This window comes from Rhipicephalus microplus, chromosome 5, assembly GCF_043290135.1.
Source record: "Rhipicephalus microplus isolate Deutch F79 chromosome 5, USDA_Rmic, whole genome shotgun sequence".
In the NCBI taxonomy this organism is placed as follows: Eukaryota; Metazoa; Arthropoda; class Arachnida; order Ixodida; family Ixodidae; genus Rhipicephalus; species Rhipicephalus microplus.
The window spans coordinates 28,628,052-28,646,373 of record NC_134704.1 but is presented as its reverse complement, the minus strand read 5'-3'; the positions used below and the strand labels follow the sequence as shown (position 1 = coordinate 28,646,373).

The 18,322-nt window shown below is 47.4% G+C and overlaps 2 protein-coding genes across 2 annotated transcripts in view; both read left to right on the top strand.

Annotated features, from left to right (window-relative positions):
* The first annotated feature begins 6,247 nt into the window (after positions 1 to 6,247).
* LOC119173951 (uncharacterized) lies at positions 6,248 to 10,191 on the top strand. The gene is made up of 4 exons (XM_037424732.2): positions 6,248 to 6,488; positions 6,873 to 7,023; positions 7,726 to 7,765; positions 8,403 to 10,191. Exons 1-4 carry the CDS (start codon positions 6,255 to 6,257, stop codon positions 9,274 to 9,276), a joined length of 1,299 nt encoding a protein of 432 aa, XP_037280629.2. The 5' UTR covers positions 6,248 to 6,254; the 3' UTR covers positions 9,277 to 10,191.
* A 710-nt stretch (positions 10,192 to 10,901) lies between these two features.
* Positions 10,902 to 18,322, top strand: part of LOC119174846 (sodium-dependent nutrient amino acid transporter 1) — a 47,747-nt gene continuing 40,326 nt past the window's right edge. Inside the window, exon 1 of the mRNA XM_075894294.1 lies at positions 10,902 to 11,566. Within this exon, the coding sequence (XP_075750409.1) occupies positions 11,258 to 11,566 (309 nt within the window). The 5' untranslated portion in view covers positions 10,902 to 11,257. The remainder of the gene's footprint in view (positions 11,567 to 18,322) is intronic.

Sequence of the window (18,322 nt, the reverse complement as noted above, 5' to 3'; positions counted from 1 at the left end):
ACTATCGTCGCGATACGACTTCGTGTTTCGCGCTTCACGAGGCACGTAAGCACTATAGTATACTCTCATTTCGCACCCCTCTTTCTGTACCGCAGTAACAAAACCACTATGTCAGCCCTTACTCATTCACGCTCAGGTGCACATTCGCAGAAAGTAGTGACGCTGCGGTCTTGCGCAAAGGAGGATTTCGCCGCTTATGCAGTTGATACTATACATATGAGGAGTGTGCGAAACATCACGCTCCTTCTGCACCCCTCAGAACACACACAGTTTGTGATTGCGCCCTATCACTTTCTCAACTTCATCCTCCTCTCTGCAAGAAGGGGTGCACATTCGGGAAGGCCCAAGGCCAGCCGATGATGCGGGATGGGGCTGCGAAGCCGTGGGGCCCCTCAAGGCGACGGGACCCCTTCAAGGCTGACTTGGGTGCCGGGGAGTCTTCGATCCAAGGCTGTTAGATTCGTCCAAGGACCATCGGGTCCCTTCTCCGATCACAAGGTCGCGTAGACGAACGCCGACTGGTGCGGGGCGGACGGGTGGAACCCTTTGAGGAGCCGCGGAACGTCATCTTGGATGTTTTCAGGCCAAGTGTAGGGTTAAGCTCGTGTCTAACGGGTTCAACCCTTTTGGAAACGAAAGGGTTCCAAGTGTTCCACCCCATAAACTCGGGCATTCTTTAAAGGGTTGCTCCCAATTCGTTTTGATAACCCCACGTGCACGAAAAAGGGTTGAACCTTGACCCGGCTTCGCGTGCCACGAAAGGGTTCGAACTCTCGACTTAAACTTTTCGAAAGGATTGAGACGGTTCCCAAAGGGGTCTGAGCAGCGTAAGGGGTTAATCCGCTTGAGGTACGCAAGCTATAAACCCTTTTCGCCTCGTGCTCGACCCAGTTTCCGCGTGGGTGGATGTGATATTTAGCACGCACCTCGCGATGTATGCAGGAATACTCTGTCCCCGTGTCTGAGTGTGTCGCTGAATGTGTCAGTTACACATACCCCGTCCACTAACCGTTCATAAGCTGAAGTTTTCGCGGGACCAAACGGGTTAACACGGGGTTTGAAACCGGAGCACTGTGTTGTCCCGTTTCCGGGGCACCAAGTTTGTTGACGGCGTGTTGCTGTCTCGGAACGGGAAGAGCGTCCCAAGGCCGAAGTCGCGGAAGCTGCTCCACCTTCGAGGTCGTTCGATGGGCGCCCAAGGACGCTCGGCATCGGCCCGCTTTTGTAGTCTCTGAACTGCGGCGACGTCAGCTACCCGGAGCGGCAGAACCCCGCTATCCTTCCGTGTTGCCGCGCTGCCAACGGATTGCCGTTGTTTTGGGGCCACGGATAACCCACTGGCCCGGTATAGCGGTACCGTTATCCATGTGGTCAGCAAGTCGCTATTTCAATCTCCAATACCTGTATGAACTTTTAAAAGTTTTTTTATCTTCGCTGTTTCTTGTCTTGTGTTCCCACCAGTTCATACACGAACGCGAACACATAAAAAGTGTTTTAGCAGTGCCGGTTTACCACTGTCGTAGTGCGCACGAAGCCTTGAAAAAAACTTTTAAAAGTTCATACAGGTGTTGGAGATTTAAATAGCGACTTGCTGACCACATGGATAACGGTACCGCTATACCGGGCCAGCGGGTTATCCGTGGCCCCAAAACAACGGCATTCTTGCATGCAAGATCTGTAGATATGAATGCGGTCTCAACGAATGTCTTTTATGGCTTCAATGATAATGTGCGTACTTGCAGAAATCTTTGTTTTTTGCTGGCGCCGTGGCTGGTGCACACAGGCGTTGCCGGAGTGTACTTCCACTCCGTTCACAATTGAACACAATCAAAGGCAAGCGTGGCCTTCAGATTCTCGGGCATCGAAGAGGGTGCACCACTCCCGTGAGATCCAAGCAAGCCGCCGTCGATCCTTTCCTCTGATTTTCCTTTTTTTTTTTTTGGGGGGGGGGGGGGGGGCCCTACTCCCCTCCGACGTGGCGGTGCCTTGAAAACACGTCCACGGTTGGGTACGTCTTTGAGGCTTGCGGACGATTCCACTGAGCGATCCTCCAGGGTGGGGAACCACGAAATCGGCTTAACACAGCCGTCACACTTGAAACGGCAAAGCTTGAAGATGTCGTAGCTTATGCAGAAATTCAGTGCCGAACAAAGCTATATAAAACAGTTAATTTATTGCTCCGAAGTTATATACAGAAAGACTTTAGGAAATACGGAACGCATTCCGCTCAGTGTTTCACAAGCCTCAAACATGGTGTTGATGCGGTGCCTTGCACGTTACTTCTGCGAAAATATACATTCAGTGGCATCTGTTTGGTATACTAAAGCACGATTCATGATTGAATAATTGGTAAGACGTGACAACGGATGTGTGCAAAGAAGCAGTTATGTACGAAAGTCAAGGAGACGACCACAAGTACACCTTTTTAGAAGCGTTTCAGAAACGCATCAGAAGTGTTCGTGCATTTGAGCGATTCCTTGGCAAATGTATTGTCTTCTAAGTAATTCGACGCCAGGAGGTAGAGTGCCACATTTGACACCATGCTGAGTTGCTGTGAATATGGTACACATGATAATATTACTGTTTGGTATACTAAAGCATGATTCATGATTGAATGATTGGTAAGACGTGACAACGGATGTGTGCAAAGAAGCAGTTATGTACGAAAGTCAAGGAGACGACCACAAGTACACCTTCTTTAGTAGTGTTTCAGAAACGCATCAGAAGTGTTCGTGCATTTGAGCGATTCCTTGATGATTGATTGATATGTGGGGTTTAACGTCCCAAAACCACCATATGATTATGAGAGACGCCGTAGTGGAGGGCTCCGGAAATTTAGACCACCTGGGGTTCTTTAACGTGCACTCAAATCTGAGCACACGGGCCTACAGCATTTCCGCCTCCATCGGAAATGCAGCCGCCGCAGTTGGGATTCGAACCCGTGACCTGCGGGTCAGCAGCCGAGTACCTTAGCCACTAGACCACCGCGGCGAGGCTTTGAGCGATTCCTTGGCAAATGTATTGTCTTCTAAGTAATTCGACGCCAGAAGGTAGAGTGCCACATTTGACGCCATGTTGAGCTGCTGTGAATATGGTACACATGATAATATTACACACAGCACCTCCACAACACACACACCTCAGGCGTAGCCAGAATTTTTTTGGGGGTGGGGCGAGGGAGGGGAGATGTGGGTGGTTATACCGTATGTATGTTTGTATATGCGTTTGTATGTGTGCGTGTATAGACAGACAAGCAAAATTGAAAAAAAAAAAAGAGTTTGAGGAGAGGTGCGGACCCCATCTCTCATCTACGCCAGTGGTTCCCACGCATCAAATTTGACGGCACCGCTGCTGTATTTTCGTGGCGTGACGTCCTGTATGTTTATGATGAACCACTGCGTCATCCTTCTTGCAGATGGCGTAACAAGCCAAGCGGGAGCCAGAAGCAGCGCCGGGCCCTTTTCAGATCATGTGCAGAGGTGAGCACCTCTCGGAAATACCTGACATAGAATCGGCCATCGCCTTGCCGTCATTCATTAGTTATCCACCAGACAATGATAAAAAATGTCTTCAGGCCACGGTCACTTCGCCAGTGGCCAAAGTACAACTTATGTAAAAAAGGAAAACCTTTACGCACTCATTCTACAGAGCTAAAATGCATCACTGAGCATCGGGTCGAATAAAACCAACGGTTCGAACCCTTCTGGATTCTCGGGCTATAGCTGTCCGTCGTTCAGGACGTGCGCGCATGGAGACATGCGGCGCTTCTGACTTGTACTTCAGCAAAAGCTTACTAAACACTCTTAGGTCAGAACACTGACCAATTTTAGCTGTTTAGTCTTCTTCTGTGCGCAAACGACGCATGTGGTCCTGCAGTAAGGACTTATCGATACGTGCTATACTGATACCATACAGCTGCTCATATTTCGCTTTAAGGAGTAGAAATGTTAATTTTTGGAAATGTTGCCAATTTTAGGGTGTGCCGGCCTTTTTTCTAGACCTTATTTCGCGCGCCATTTTTTTTTCAGCGGACTTAAACAGCCAGGACGGACACATCGTGCCCACATCGCAGTTGTCGATATCGGCCAGCGCGGCGGTGGTGCAAATGCCCGCTGCCACGGTCTCCTGTGGAGCCTCCATGATAGTCCTGAGCGATGCTCGCTCACTGTCTACGGAGCCGCGCATCGGGGTAGCGGTCAAGGTGGAGTTTTCGACGTTGACGACGTCGTCGTCGAGGAATTTGACGACGTGATTAGCGAGGTCGACGCAAATGACGCGCTACCCACTGCCGCCGCAGAAGGGAGTGCACCGTCGTTCTTCTGGGAGCGGCACGGAGACCGACCAGTGAGACAGCCGTTGGACGGCAAGACTGACTCGACGGCCTCAGGAAAGACAAGTAGCGAGAGTTTCCCTGCGGACGGCGCCGCGTCACTGAACGACGTCAAGACGAAGTTCGACTTTGAGGTCTTCCTGGCCACCAAGCGCAAACTAGAGGCTGAGGAACGGCGGGCTGACGCCGAGGCCGAGTTCTACCGACAGGAAACAAAGCGGTCTAAGGCCCTGGCCAGTCTGCGCGTGGAGGAGAAGCTCAAGATTGCCGCCATTGCCGACTTCCACGTCGAGGAGCATCGCCAGGCGATTGCCAAAACGGAAATGCTCCAGGAGCACAAGAAGTTGTTCGTCGAGCAGCAGAAGATGGAGGCCCTCAAGAGATGCCGTTTGCATCTCGACATCAGGAAGATCAAGCGCGATCAGGGCACTGACGTTCCCTGACTGTGTGATGAAATTGGCTGAATGACCCTTTTGATCTTGTGTGTGTCGGAAGATAGTTAACGCGTGCGTCGTTGAACAAGGAAGTGGAGGTGCCCTTCTAACGAGTACGCTCCAGTCCATATGGCTTGGACTTTAGCTGTTTGCAGCGGAAGAATTGTGCGCATACATTTTTCTTGTGAATTTTTATGATAATACATACTGTAGTGGCTGATTTCACTGTGCGTCATTTTTTTTTTGTCTTCGTGGTCAAACGCGATTACTTGCGAGTCTTCGCATGATCGGCTGGTATCGTGGGCATATTCAAAAGTTTCTGGTCGGAGAGTGAAATATACGTCCCCACATCCACTGTGAATATGTCATTCTTTGTGTGTAATATACGCACATGCGCACATCGATATATTTAAAAAAAGGGGGCACAGCCAGAAATGTTTAAGGGGTATGGAAGGTGAAAGTTTGACTTTCTCGTGTGCAGTGTTTGTACAACTGCACCATGTTTAATTTCGCTGTCCATCATGCGTTTTTCTGCACATTTCAAGTGCTGCTTGCGGCAACTGCGCCAGTGTTCACTATTCTGTCTTCTAACGCTGCAGTGGAGCATTTCTGGCTAAAATTCTTTTCTTAATTATGACACCAAATATACTAAGAAAGGGTTCATTTTCTTTGTTAGACACAATATAGATGGCAGTTTACAGCTGCTACAAATGTTAAACCATACCCCACATCTCCAACCACGGACTACAATCCTTCATACTGTTCTGGCGTGTATAAAACATGCAAGTAAATGTCGTCGGTATATCTCCTAAGTTCACAGTTCAAGCCATTATTGTTCTTCAATGATCTGGTGTAAGCCACTCATAAGTGTCTACCACGTATGGCAGCTGAAGGTTCAAGTAATAATACATTATAATGTCAGATAACAATAATGATAACGTTGAATCCATGAAGTGGGACGCAATCGGTGGTAGCATTGGTTAATCTACTACATTATACTTTTATCTGCGCGAACCCGCCCCACATTAAGCATTGTGCTATTAAACAAAAAAGCGAAAGCACGACATTCGAAAGCAATTTCTGTCCCTGTGAACCCAACCGCTCGTCATTGTTGTAAAGTGCAATGTTCTTGATAATAGAACTCTTGGAAGTTGGCTGCCTATCCGAAGTCGTATCACGTCAAAGTCGTGGTAAAAAAATATATGGAGCGTAAAAGTAACGTAATGTTGCGCAAAAGCAGTAATACGTCAGTGCATTTACCTGTTGTTTAAAAGCTGTCCATATTATAGAGGAAGGAAAAACAGTTTTTTCTTTCCTCCATGACATGGACATTCTCCATGATATGGACATGATAAGGACATTGTCAATATCATGGACACACCTTTCCTTCCTCCGTGATCATGGAGGAAGAAATCATCGCTTGCTACTGCCACGCCGCCTGGCGGTGCTGTTTTTTTGAAACTAAACAAAAACCACAAAAAACAAACAAGATGGCGTCCGCCATGACTGACCGTAGCGGCCGCTTTCTTTGGACTGATCAAGCTACGCTAAAAGTTCTAAATCTCATCAGAGAACTTGACGTCGTACACGTGTTAAACTCAAAACGACAGCGCAATCAACAAACGTTTATGGCGATTGAGGAACTCTTGTCGCCGCTGGGCTACGACTGGTCGTGGCAACAGATCCGATGCCACTGGAAAAACTTGAAGTCGCGCTATAATCATGTAAGTCGCATTCACCTCGGTTTTCGGGCGCGACAAGCTCCCGTTAACGTCTGGACGGGTTCCACGCAACCGTGAGACCGTGTTTCATGAGATGACAACCACTAAGTAGCTGTTGCGCGTTCGTCAAATAAGTGAGTTAAGTCGACTTAAAAAGTCGCATTGGAGTTCGCTTGTTCGGTTCACGTAAACGCATTCAGGTCGAATCGAACGAGTTGGGGCGGGTCGGATCGACTGACTCCCCGCGGGTGCGCCCACCTGCGTTAGGTATGTGTTAATGGAATTTTATTGCGCGCTTCGTTTTCCACACTACTGATATTGCCATTGTCTAATGGTTATTCGCAAAAAGAAAAAACACCTTGCTTATGATCGTGTTCTCATTGCCAGGAACGACGGAACTTGCGCCCAGGCCAAACGTCTTCTTGGAAATACTACAACGTCATGGATTCTCTGCTCAAGCAGCAAACGAGAGCCGAAGACTTTGCTGGTGGTCGCGGTGATGACTCGGAGAACTCGTCTGGAGCAGAAAATTCGGCAGGTGAGCATTTGCGTCAGATGGCCAGTCTGGACGTATATATCCTACCGATCGCCTTCCATTTTATTGTGATAGACCTTGCTCTTCGCCTCAGAAATGCAGACGGCGTCCGAGAATCGACTGCACGGAGTTCGTTCGCGAAAAGCCACTGCTAAAATTGCTCAAAATATTTTATCTACTTTGCGCGTTTATTTTGTAACGAAACGCGCGAAGGTAATAAAACACATTCACTGGCCTTCGCATGGGTGAGCGGGCTCTGACAGAGATGCACAATTTAATTGGCCTTATCATGTTAGTACATCAAGGGACCAATGTGACCAACATCTATTCAGAAGCACACATAGTCACCCAGCAACATAGATACTGAATGTAGCTATGGCGGGAATGGGAACGCCAACTCTGGAACGCAAACTATGGTGTGGATCACTCTGTGGGTAGGCCAGGCTAATATGTTAGTGTACAAGGACTTTTACGCCATTTGTAATGTGAAAGGGACAGCGTAATCAATGCTGGCCAATCCTGACAGTGTCATCACATTTCAATTTCTCAAGTGTGGTTCAGTGGATTCTAAAAATTTCACAGTTACTGTGGTGTTGCGTCTATACTACATAATGCAGATTTATTTATGTTATTATTATTATTATTATTATTATTATTATTATTATTATTATTATTATTATTAGTATTATTATTATTATTTTGCAGATGCTGGAAGTTATGTGTCTAGCAGTCAAGTTATCCAGAGGCAAGTAGCGTTTAGATTTCCTCTTGACACAAATAGCTAATACTTACTCCAGAAACATCACAAAAATTTTTAATTAATATTTCAAGCAATTCTATGCAGCATTAGTGTTTTTTGATTAGCTGCAAAATATGTAATTGATTGGGTTCATTGTACCTGAAATGACATTGTCATTTTGCATGGGTATATACAAATCTGTAGGAAGGATTCACTTTGAGTCTTCATGATTATGCTAGAATAATTGGTCTGTCAAAGTTTTTTCACTAACTTTGGTAATCAAACAGACAGAGAGGACAACAAAGATGTTTGAATCTCACTATATGGATGCCAAAGAAAGGGCATGAACTTCTCAGTGTCAAATCTAAGTTAAGTGTGCAATCAATTATCAATAGTGGATAAACAAACGAATCCTCCTCCCAGCACAAACATTTAGGTGAAGAGACTTTTACAGCTCAGATGTCATTCTTCTAGTTCTTAAATACCTCTAAGTCACTGTTGATTCCTGGTGACACAATGAGTGTAATACTCAGCAAAAAATTGATTCATTATCTCCATCTTTCAGTTGTTCATTTAGCTTGTTTGAATGTATGGTTGTGATTCTGTTGTCCATTTATGTGTTTCGATGCCATTATTTTTGCAGCCCAAGTCAGCACAGCAATGATGAGTACATTGTGCCAACGATGCAGGAGCCCAGTTGTGGTAGCACAGGTACAGCCATCATGCAGCCTCTTGGAGCTTCAGCATCTGCGGAACTCAACAATACAGTGGTGGCTGACACAGTGCTGGTGAAGAAGGAAGTAGAAACAGATGAAGCTCATTGTGATGAGGTGCACGGGGCACCTGTAAACAGTTATTGTGAGAGTGTAGATCCGCAACCTACGGCTCCCACAGTCCACGCGATACCCTCTGTTGATCAGCCATTTGGTCCTGCATCCGAACCTACTGCTGAGGTGCAGCAGATAGAACAAATACTTTCGGAGCCAGACATTTCCCCCGCCATGAATTCACAAGACAATGCTTGCACTGAATCTCGGAGCAATAGCATTGGGCGAAACACGGATGTCCGTACGAAGACTTCAAGGAGGTACTTCTTCACAACAGGTATGCCAGGCCTGGTAGAAAAGAAGACGAGGTTGGAGCTTGACATCTTGGCAGCAACGAAAAGGAAACTCTTGGCTGAGCAGTTGAAAGCGGAAGCAGAACAGCGTAAAGCTCTAGCTGAGACGCTGCTTCTCACAGAAGCACTGAAAAAGTATGAGGAGGAAAAGAAGAAAGCCATGGCTGAGACAATGTTTCTGGTGCAGGAGAGGATACGATCAGAAGAGGAGACTCGACGAGCGGCGGCTATGGCTGCCTTTCACATTGAGGAGAAACGCAAAGCAGCAGCCGAGGCTGACATGCTCAATGAACACAAGAAGTACTTTATGGAGCAAAGGAAAACAGAGGTAATAAAGCGGCGTATGCTCCTCCTCGAGGTGCAGAAAATGCGACGTGACCTGAAGTTAGTGCCTTGAGTCAGTTGGCCTGGCGGGTAAGCTCCCGGTTGTTTTGTGTGGGTACGGCTGAGCAGGGCGAGTTCTTCACTTCCAGCTTGTGTTCCGAGTTGTTGCTTCCTGGTGATGTTAATTATGGGACAAAGACAAACTTGTAGTGAAGTGTATTTGTAGGAGTCAGCATCATAGGAAAACAGCATTCCTGTTGAGTTATGGAGCGCATGTCTTGTCCTCTTGCTTGGTCCCAGTCTTCTAAGCGCTATGGCTTCATTGGACATGACCACTCCTTTGCTGTTAGTCTGCGAAGGTAAAAGAGGTCCTAGGCGCACTTGTTGGGCAGTATAACAGGGGACTAGTTTAATGAAATGTTGGCCGCAAATAATGCAAACACAATTAAAGAAACACACAAGAACAAACACTTGTCCTTGTGTGTTTGTTTACTTGCTTGTGTTATTTGCGGCCAAAGCATGTCATTAAGCAAGTACCAACTGGGCCAACAATCAGTACTGTTACAGGGGACAAGTTGCTGTTGCCTCTGTTTGCTCTGTATTTTTAACAATTTTTGGAAGCCGATATGTTGCATCTGTTGCCCAAACATATTATTCATGTTTTTTGTTTTGTCCACTGTAAATGTTTGTTCAATAATTAACCTTCGAAGTACATGTCTTTGTACTCAAAACTTCCTGCATTGTTTTTTGTGTATGTGTACAGTGTTATTGCGCACATTTTCTTTCCTGTACTCGGTCTTCCTCTGCTCTAGAGAAGCAAATGTACCAATATATTGTTCATATTTCAATGTTTGCCATCAGATACAATGGCCTGGCCATTATATATTTTTACAAGTACAAGTTTTAATTTTGGTTGTTTACTTCAGAATTTTCTGCATGGAAGTTGCAGGCGTGGCACATAATAAAGTGCATTTAACGTGCTCAAAAATGGTCTTCTACGTGCACGGGGCCGGATATATAAGCTGGGCATTATTTGTCCTGTGTGCTTCAGACGCAAAGGTTTCCCATTTTACGGGGAAGGGGGCAGTTTGGGAAGCTGTAGCTGTGTATTGAGGGATAGACTCAAAACACCGTTGCATTAATTGAAATTTGACCCAAGCCCCCCTCCCCTTTCGTAATTTTACATATACTCTAAGAGAACGTTGATGTGTAAACATATTAGGAGAGACAATATTGGTGCGCTTTATATTTTATAAGCAGGTAGCAATCCTTGACAAAGCGGTGAAAGAGTACGCTTTGCGTATGCGTGGTAATCTTTCAGCTTATTTATTTCACGAATATTTGTTTTGTGGAAATTCCAGCCTTATCATTGCGAGTTTTGCAGGTAGTAATGTTAATTTCACTGACGGCGCAGCTCGCTTATACAACAATATCTTTTCACTCCTCAGTAGATTAGGCAAAGTGGGAGGCCAGGGTATCATGAATTGTGCCTACCTCACTGCCGTAATGAACTATTAGGCTACTATTAAAATTGCTACTGCTTGCGCGCTAAAATGCAATATCGTCTGCTACAATCGCTGCATGAAAGCAAATGTGGCGCCATCTTTCCAATTGAACTTAAAGTAGGTTGTATGCGGTAGGTGCAGTCGCCATCAGATGGCTCTACAGTTAACTGTCGTCTGCGACGTATTACGACGGGCGAGTTTGCGACGGATTTCTCTCGCTACTTTCATTGTTTTGTTTGATGTTTCACCGTCGCACTCGCCGAACGTCGCCAGGGTATTCGCCGAGTTGTACTTGGAATGTCGGGACGGATGCCAGCTTTGCCGTGGCGACGTATGCCGTTTGAGCAACCGAAACAATCTCGACGCGATACGCCACCGATAGGCAAGAGCTTTATCTGCAACGCTCCCGTCACTGTAATGCATCGGCGACCGCGTGTTATTAGACGTACTACAGCTCGCCTTAGTCCTACCACTTGTCGCGTAGGCGCGGCCGTGTGGTTTGCGGCTGCGCGTGCTGCTTGATAAACGGAGTGGCGTGATCGTTGTCGCATGCGAAGGATGTCGGCGGCAGGATGGTCCCGAGTGGCGGCGGCTGCCGATGCGACCGTCGAGTTTGTGATGTCGCGGCGCGGCAAGCCCAAGGCTAAGTACGCCGGCCGCACGTTTACGCTGGACGCGCGCAGTGACCAGCGCTACCGTTGGCGTTGCGACGTGCGACAGTGCAGGTCGCGGCTGACGACCGATCTGTACGGTAATCGTCACATGGTGTACCGATTTCGGGATCACGATGAAGACCAGCACCGGCGCGTGGCCAGCGAGAGAAAGAGGCGTGGCGCCACGTACAGGCAGCAAGGCCGGGTAAGTGTCGAACGCGCGACACCTACATGGGTGTGACGTCAGTGACGTCGCGTAGTCGCTTATGAAGGATGGTTTTGGTCACGTGGTTATTTGAAGAAAGGGAAAATTTGTGGTGTTCTGCTGCTTAAAACATCGGAGAGAACGTGTGAAGCTAGCGCCGCTGTTTCTGTGAAGGCGCTGGTAAAACATGTGAAGCAATCGAGGTAGGTCATGGAAGTGAACCAGGAGAGGGATATCACGTGAAGTGGTTCTCCGTTTTGTTGTACAACTCACAGCTTCGCCGTTCTCCAGATAAGCAGATCAGTCTCGCTGCACCGCCAACATCTCGAGTCCGAAAGAGAAGCGTCGCAAACGATCAAAAAGAATCATGCGCTTCTCACAATCTGCCTTCGGTCCCTAGCTTTCCGGAAACAAATTGGTGGGAGGTGAAACAGCTCCTGAAGTGCAACAGGAGCCTTTGGTCGCAGTTATCATCAACCCGCACGGTCGTAACTGTACCGACCCCCACTCTCTGCGCGCCTGTGCGCCAACCGCCTTCATGTAGTCGCTTCTTTTATCTACTGAAATTAGCTTTCCTGCTTGGCTATCCCGTTGAAGGTGAATACATAACCATTTCGTGGAGCTGGGGTACTTGTAAAAAAAAAAAAAAAAGAGGATAAGGATTGTGATAAAAACAACTTATCCGCCTGATAAGCAGGCTGTCTACCCCCCAGTGACGGGAGTCAGCACCTCAGCGATTAAAGAAGACAGGTCTTGGCTCTTCGCGGCTTGTTTCGCCAGCCGGATGGCTTGTTGCTGTGAAGCAGGGCCCTTGCTCCGCAACAGGGCTTCCTAGGCCCCTCTGCTATTTATATTTGATTTTGTCCCTGGGGAGCTATCGCACTCTGCGAACGAATGACGTAACATCATCCACGTTCGAGTGGATGATGCAACTAAACTCAAGCTGATCCATCAAGATCCAAGAAACCGAAACTAACGCGCGAAGTGCGGCAAAGCCAGTGCGTCAAAACTGACGCAATCGGCGCGTTAGTTTCGGTTTCTCCGGCACCACGGTCTGGAAATTCGACGATAGATCTCTGGGAACCACGCGTGACATTTTCGATTATTAAAAACTAGGCTTGCTGTAATTTGCGACGTTGAACAACTTTCACGCATAAATAACCACCCAAAAGCTAATAACAAAAAGTTAATTCAATTATTTTAATCAATTAATCATTCCCAAGTGATCTAATTAGTGAGAAAATGTTTCCGCCTCGGCTTGGAAATCGACTGTGAAGACAAGTACCTACCTATAATATTTGTTTTAAGAAAACTTTGTATTGCTTAAAAAAAACACCTTGTATATATTATACAATTCTGAACAAGTTATGTTTTAGTCCGGATTTTTCGTTTGTCTTATAGAGAACTTTACTCGGAGTGCACGCATCACCATTTAGTTACTTTAATTGATTAGCTGGGTGGTTAAATGCCTCTTTTCCGCAGCAACCTTAACCCGTTAATGCCTGAATTATGAAACCGCCGAGCAAAATAAAAATTGTTTTCATTTTCTAGCTTTAAGTAGCAACCTTTAAATGATTCCATAGTTAAATAATCTAAAATTCAACTTTAATGGATAGCCCCACCGCTATGGTCTAGTGGCTAAGGTACTCGGCTGCTGACCCGCAGGTTGCGGGATCGAATCCCGGCTGCGGCGGCTGCATTTCCGGTGGAGGCAGAGATGTTGTAGGCCCGTGTGCTCAGATTTGGGTGCACGTTAAAGAACCCCAGGTGGTCGAAATTTCCGCAGCCCTCCACTACGGCGTCTCTCATAATCATATTGTTACGGAAAAGAAGAGACACCGTATCGACGAGGCCGTGGATTAGATGTATTTGAAACAGCGGTAATGGCGTGACCAGTTTAGCAGCGATCGAGTGGAGACCATACTATGTCTTCCTCGTCAGGCACACACGCGCGTCGCCCCCTAGAACCTCAGTATGCATGCATGTAGCAATATGGTGGTTTTGGGACGTTGAACCCCACATGTCAATCAATCAAACTTCAATGCATAATTTTGCGCATGTCGTGAATTCTCCATATGCCACAGAAACAAGGACCTACCAACAAAAAAAAAGTACTTCAGAACTATACGTAACGTGTTGTGTACCACCTCTTGAGTGCGCACACACCAAATAAACAAAATCATTGTAGATAAACTTACGTCACCAAGGCGAGAAAGAAACAAAAAAGAGTTGCTGCACGTGCTTCGCGCTTTCCTCCATGTGCTGCAAAACAATTGGTTCTAGCTTAAAATACCTTGGAAGAGACTCCGTTAGATTTGTCATGCTGAAAGCTATGCATGCCCCGTGAGTACTTGTCAGCCTGCAATAAAGGTGGCACGCATTTTGTGACTTACTTGCTCGAAGTTTTTCGGTACGGTATGTTAGATGACTTAATAATAATAAATAAATAAATAAATAAATAAATAAATAAATAAATAAATAAATAAATAAATAAATAAATAAATAAATAAATAAATAAATGTAGCGAGTTCGCGACATCCGACAGCAAAAGGTCAAGCTGTACCATATCCATCAGACACAATCCTTAAAACCTTTTTTAATGGTGTTTTTTTCTCTATCTTGAGTTTATGCACAACGCCACTCGGTGGTGAATCTCGGTTGCTCCGCAAAATATAGCGCCATAAAATGTTTTTTTAGAGTTCAAACCTTACTTGATCGCGTCCAGGCGAGTGCTCATGGGTTGCTATTCCATTGTAGTCACTGTCAAATTCCGCCGTGTTGCAAAATTTTGTAATCGTGGCATTTTAAGCCAATCGGAGAGTCTGTAGCATGTCTCTAGACCAATCAGAGCGTTTTGGGTGCCAAAGAGCGAGGGCGCATGCGTGGAGTGTAGCCAATATGTTTCTTGCTCGGTGGATGTAGCAGACGGCTCCGTCTGCTCCGTCTGCTACTGGTTTCGCCTTTTCGCCATCTATGTCAGCGCTCCGAACCCGGCGTGCAAAGCATACAGTGGAGGCGTGCGAGAACTCTGACGCGCTCCGAATCTTGTCTCTGGTGCCACGCAGCCCGCTAGGAAGATCGGCGACCACCGGTACGTGTTGGAGAACCGCATCGGAGGCCTGCTCTTCTGGCGCTGCGTGTACATCAGCTGTCCCGGTCGATGCCGCACCCACGACGGTCACCTGGTCGTTGGGCCGTCGCAGCACACGCACCAGCCCAATGCCGCGGTCGCAGAGTCCGACAAGTGCGTGTTTCTGCTACTCGTCTGTACAAGGAAGCCGGGAGGCCACTTGTCTAGTGGTTTCTTTTTTTTCTCTCTCTCTTTTTTTCTCTCCCCTCCCCTTGACGGGCGCATCTCCTCACCCCCGGCTTCTCGGCGGGCCTTTCTGTATATCGCGCTTCCCGCGTTTGATCGAATGCTTTTCACCACTCTACTCTTACCTCTTCTCTTCTGTCTCTTTAATTCCCATCCCCCCCCCCTTCCCTACGCTAAACTGTGGAGGTGCCTTCGTTTAAGAGAGGCAGTAACGGGACAGCGCTTTTTTCTTCCTTTTTCATCTTTCAAAGCCACTTGGTTGCTTCTTGCTGAGAAAAGTGGCAACGGGTACATCGTGTGATAGCAAAAAAAAAAAAAAAGTGGCCCCGTTTCTGCGTGTTACACAGCAAATGTCGTCGAAAGACGATAGTATTGCGTCTGGAGAGAGTGAACAAAACGTTTATTTATGTTCTGCGCAAGAAAATCGGTGAATGGTATTCTGGAGGTGCTTCGTTAGAGTGCCTCGAGCGTGCAGTGGAGGCGAACGAATGCATCAAGTCACGTCACACGTGAGACATGAGCGAGAGTTGAAAGAGCAGATGGTTTCTAGCTTGACCTAAAGGATCTCGTATGCGTGTCCTTTCTTGTCTTGATTGTTTCTCTGTACTGACGCGTCTATTGCTGGTCAGTGGTTGGACATGTACAGATGGTAATCTGCCTGCCACTTTAATTTCGCTTTTGATTATTACGAATGCGATGTTTTCGCAAGGTCTTCTCGGGATAGTGCAACAATAAAAATGACCAGGTAATTTTTTTTTCACGATTTCTCGACGTGATGTCTACCTGCATCACACAAAAATCATTGTACAATGATCTGTTTAATGGCGTTCACTTAAAACACCGCCGCTACTGTCAGCTATGCCTTCCAATAATCGCTATTATTAACGGATCTAGAAGTCCTATATACATTGCAATACTTGTAGCAAACTTGAAGCTTGGGTGTTTACACGAAGCCTTCCCCCTGTGTCTGTCAGCAGGGTGCATGATGCCGAAGAGCCTTCTCCTCACACGGTGTTCCATCTGGACGCCTACGAAGAAGTTACAGCTGGTGCCAGTGAGGCAATCGACAGTTACACGGATTCCAAGCACCAGGACGTGTCCGAGCAGCAGGGTGAGCAGGTGTGCTCTAGTCAGATTCTGAGTGAAAAGGTCGACAGTCGTCCCGTGGTCATCAAATCAGAACCGTGCTCGCCAGAGACTCCCGAAGAAGGGACCACACCTGACGTAAGCGCCTACGCGGAAGCGACGGCACAGGCACACGTACCTGACGTAATCGCCGATGTCCCAACTGCTGTAGACCACGGCCTGCTGCTTCGTGCTAGCAGTACTGGCAGCCACTCAGACCAGCGGAGCTCATCTCAGACAACGTATAACGAAACAGCTGCTACTGTTGCTGCCGCAGCCCCCGATGATTCTCACTACATCGACGACTCTTCGGACTACGACGGCAATGACGTGGACGAAGAAGCGGGATGGCCTCCGGCGTCGGGCTGTGCGTTGCCGATCCCCGAGGTCGTGGAAGAGCGGTCGCGCTTGGACTCTGGGTACGGTCTCTCGGCGGGAGTTGGGGGAAACCGTTCGGGTCTGGTGGAGGTGCTCAAGATGGCCGCTGACAGTGCGGACAGTCGTGAGCGGGACCTGCGAGTGGACATTCTGTTGCAGATGCGTAGACTCCTCGAAGCCGAGACGGAGCTGGTGAACCAGAAGCGGCGCAACGAAGTTTTGCGCGGGAAGCTGTTGCGCCGCGAACTGTTAGGCATCGTTTCGGAGGGCGAACCAGCGCCTCCCTACATGTGAGGCGTGCCGTGGTGTGTGTGTGTGTGTGTGTGTGTGTGTGTGTGTGTGTGTGTGTGTGTGTGTGTGTGTATTCTAGACTATACTTTTTCTTAAGGATTTGGGTGGAAGCACCACTGGATACCTCGTGGTTGGGGAACGGCCGCACACTCCGTCTCAGTGGCATTTGCTACTAGACTCAGTACATGCGAATGTCTGCATACGCGCATAGTCTGGTTTCATTGAGAACTTTAGTGCCCGGGCCACAAAGTGCCTCGCATACTCAAGCCTTTGTGTTACTTTGTATCCTTCTTGGGTGTGGCTGGGAGTACAAAGGGACGCAAGAGCGTGAATACGTAAGCCGATTTTAAAACTCCCCATTAGGTAATTTTAGAATAGGGCTCGCAAATCCTTGCGTTATCGTTTTTTTTTTCGTTTTGCCACTGCGCATGCATCATACGCTATCATTTTGACTACACCGAAGAAGTTACGAAGATAACGCATCTTACCCAACGAACACTAACTCTTGATTGATATATGAGGTTTAACGTTCGAAAACCACTGTATTGGTTATGAGAGACGCCGCAGTGGAGGGCTCCATAAATTTAGACCACCGGGTTCTTTAACGAGCACCCAAATCTGAGCACACGGGCCTACAGCATTTCCGCCTCCATCGGAAATGCAGCCGCTGCAGCCGGGATTCGATCCCGTGACCTGCGGGTCAGCAGCCGAGTACCTTAGCCACTAAACCACTGCGGTGGGGCAACGAACACTAACTCTGCGTACGCTATTCTAAAACTGTGGACTGTTAGATACAAAGAAGTATAGTCATGGGAAACGAGGCCACGTGATTGATTGATATGTGGGGTTTAACGTCCCAAAACCACTACATGATTATGAGAGACGCCGTAGTGGAGGGCTCCGGAAATTTAGACCACCTGGGGTTCTTTAACGTGCACCCAAATCTGAGTACACGGGCCTACAACATTTCCGCCTCCATCGGAAATGCAGCCGCCGCAGCCGGGATTCGAACCCGCGCCCTGCGGGTCAGCAGCCGAGTACCTTAGCCACTAGACCACCGCGGCGGGGCAAAAACGAGGCCACGTGGCTCAGAATATCTGTGGATGCTTTGTGTAACTGTGTGCATGCTTAATTACATACTCTAAAGCGAATAAATAAATGAAAAATAGGATGATGTTTTTTTGAGCACCCTCCTCCTTCACCACTACATAAGCTCGCCACTCTTGCTTATATTGGAGCTATATAATAACGATCGCTTTCAAAGAGAGCCCTCTTAATTACCTGAAAATCTATACTGTGTCAACATATTTCAGATTAGACTACGCATCTGAGTATGGTATTTTCGCGCTGAACGTCAAATGTATGATCATGTTTACTCGGGCAAAGTTCTTAAAAAAAAAAAAAAAGGGGTCCAAGAGTTGTACCTAAATGCGGAGACATCCATTTCCCCCTTGAAAACTTGGTGTCTGTTACGCACTCACTTAGAACGATTGGAAAGCTAAAGCTATCTCCTCAGTCGATTGTCCTGCCCCGGCCGACACCCTCCGAAAGTTTGGTGCACCTGATGTGCTTCGGCATTGGCTCCAGGAGCATCTCACCTAATTCTGCACTGCCTCTGTGATACGCCCGGCCCACCTTTGACCGAG